The 2,826-nt window shown below is 45.6% G+C and overlaps 1 protein-coding gene across 1 annotated transcript in view; it reads right to left on the bottom strand.

The window, feature by feature from the left end:
* The window catches only part of mmp16b (matrix metallopeptidase 16b (membrane-inserted)), a 21,162-nt gene that overhangs the window by 10,593 nt on the left and 7,743 nt on the right, over positions 1–2,826 (bottom strand). Inside the window, exon 4 of the mRNA XM_019879223.1 lies at positions 2,021–2,325. Coding sequence (XP_019734782.1) covers positions 2,021–2,325 — 305 coding nt within the window. The remainder of the gene's footprint in view (positions 1–2,020; positions 2,326–2,826) is intronic.

The raw sequence follows: 2,826 nt of genomic DNA, 5'->3' as shown, positions 1-2,826 counted from the left end.
GCGGATGGAAATTACTGACTCGCTGTGGCGACCCCTGAATAGGGATGTGCCGAAAGGAGAAGAAGAAGAAGAAGATATATATATATATATATATATATATATATATAAATTTGTGTTAGTAATGCCCCAAGTATTGTCTGACAATGCATCCAATTCCTTATGAAACTTGCATGTTTTGCAATCTCCCAGCTGCATGGACCAATTTCACGATGATGATATTATTGCAGCCATTCACACAAAATTCAAAACGTTTATATTTAGAAAGAGCTGTTTCCAGGAACTAATAGCAGCTGCTGTCCCTGGCAACAGTGAACATGAAAACGCAGGTTATTACAAACTATAAAGCATCTCACATCAATGATGTTGTTTTCATGAAACAAAAAATAAGAATGGCCTGGACGGTGTGTACAAAGCTGCAACTCACGGTGCCAAACAAATTTTTGTCAGACACTCAACCTTTTCATATAGCTTGTAACTGCCTGCCTCCTCAGGAGATTGTTGCCCTTTAAAAGACGAAATCCGCTCCCGCCAGCTTCCACCAAGCCAAGGCCGACAGCTAAAATGTTACACATGATTACTGTATGTATGCAACACGACCAGCCTCCTGCACCAAAGTCCCACAAGGACTCCCGAGCGAGCGGCCAGGGCCACCATTAGCGCACATGTCAACATGCATCATTTACAATTACACTGCTGTGAAAGCCCATTAAAAGGCTGCGTGGCTTTCGAGACACACAAACAAAGACGGGAGCTTTTCCCGAATGTGAAGCACCAGGGAGGATGGGAATTTGACTTGAGGGTTTTAACAATGACCACTCACACACACATCGGCTGGGAAACACAATGTAGGTTGGATGGGAGCTTGCATTTTGCCTTTACAAAGTTCAACTTTCATGTGTTTTATTGTGGTTGCAGTTTGCAGGTGTGTAGTGCCCCAACTTACATTTTCCAAGATACGAACCATTGCGTGTTTGACTTTTTATTCATCTTGCATGAAAAAAAAATCTGACCTCATGAGGGACTTTGCAATTCCCGCTCCCCCGCAAAAAAATCACTTTTTGTGATATTTGTTGCACAGTGCGAAAATGATCTGTGAAAAAAAAAATCCCTCTCTGTACCCTAATGTCGCATGCACCCGCCTGACGCTAACACATGGGCACACACATGCCCCAAATAAACAAGGTTGTGAGGACTACAGCTCCCAAAATCGCGAGGTGCTTTCATCGACGAAGGTGCTACAGAATAATTTTCTGCTGGCCAGCACAGCAAAAAGCTGCTGTTTCCCATCATTTGCAGGAAGAAAACACAAGCAGCAGATGGGCTGATGCGTCCTTACACAGCGTAGCCCGAAGATGAGAAACCTTTTTGCATCCTCTTTCGTTTTTGCTCCCTTTCACCCTGCTGAAACGTCTCATGCTGTCACACCGACTTTGTCTTCCCGAGACGCCCACTTTGTTCTGTCGCTTTCCTTTTATCGTTTTTCTATGCTCGCTCTTCCCCTGTTGACGTAAATTTGAGCATCCCACACTCAGCGTTTCTTTCTTTTACTTCAATAATTACCTTCCCGCTGCTGTTTTGTATATGACAAAAGGTAGAACACAAACAATACCGCTAACTACACTGAAAAAAATGTTGTCCTTTGAATTGAGTTAATTTCAACATGCGGATGATCACAGTGTGGTCAAGCGACATCATTTCTAAAAATGTTTCCCCATCTTCGCCTCGAAAATCAGTTGACCGCATTTCAATAATGTGATGTACATGTTCAGTTCAAGTCAATTTTCCACTGACAACAAAGGCTAAACTTAACTCGTCCCTGACATAAGAAGACGTTCATCCCAAAGTCCAAATGGATCACTTCAACTTAATTTCTGGACATCAACTATGACTTTCAGGGCTTTGGTGCCATCTTACAGTATGAAGAGAAAGATCCCAAAAAGCATAAACAGGTGATGATAGTTCCGTGGCAAAATACAAATCGGGCTAATTTATAACCGAGGCAATCATCTTGTCCACTTACCATCATGGTTGGGGTTCCCCAGGGTCCAAGGCTCATCTGAGTCAAAGTGGGTGTCGCCACCTATGCCGGGCCCAGGAAAGTAGGCGTGGGCGAGGAAGCCGCCCTCCCCGTCGAAAGGTGAGCTGTCACCGTGGAAACCCGAGGCGAAGATGATGGTGATGTCCACATCACGCCGGCCCGTCTCCAGGGCACTGTAAGGGACGGCCTCGAAGCGCAGCGGCGTCACGCCCTGCCACACGTCGAATGCCCGGCGGATGGCGTCGTGGGTCTCACGGGCCCCCACCTTTGGTGTGACATTTTTTATACTGTGGGAGAACAACACAGAGCTGTCCATACACAGCCAGAAACTCAATTTCCAGTCTCCTAAAGTTAAGCTAACATGCATGAGTTGGGAGCATGGGAGGAAGCTGGAGTACACCATGTATGCCTCAAGCATGGACGGCTCCAGAATTTGTTCTCTTTCTCTTTTAATAAATATGTTTTAGAATATCAAATAAAATGCTGGAGAGGCTGAAATGCGGCTACACAGATTTATGACAGGGCGGTGTAGCGCATCCCTGCATTCCAGTGTTGGCTATTTCGTAGACAAGTGCAGGGCGAAGATCTGTGCTGCTGCGGGGGTGGTCACAGCTTACTTCAATAATGGCCACTCAAAGGGGATCCTCTCATTCTCAGTCTTGATATGATATGGACATGGGTGAAGCAGGCGCATGTAGTTCCAAAACATCTGCGTGGGCACTTCGAGACCAACCCCCATCACCCACCCGCTATCGTTTGTGTATAGTGTGCAGTTAGCTAGCTTTGTA

The sequence above is a fragment of the Hippocampus comes genome, unplaced genomic scaffold, assembly GCF_001891065.2.
Source record: "Hippocampus comes isolate QL1 unplaced genomic scaffold, H_comes_QL1_v1.1 scaffold85, whole genome shotgun sequence".
Lineage (NCBI taxonomy): Eukaryota > Metazoa > Chordata > Actinopteri > Syngnathiformes > Syngnathidae > Hippocampus > Hippocampus comes.
The sequence above is the reverse complement of the archived record's forward strand: the minus strand, read 5'-3'. Positions and strand labels throughout refer to the sequence as shown.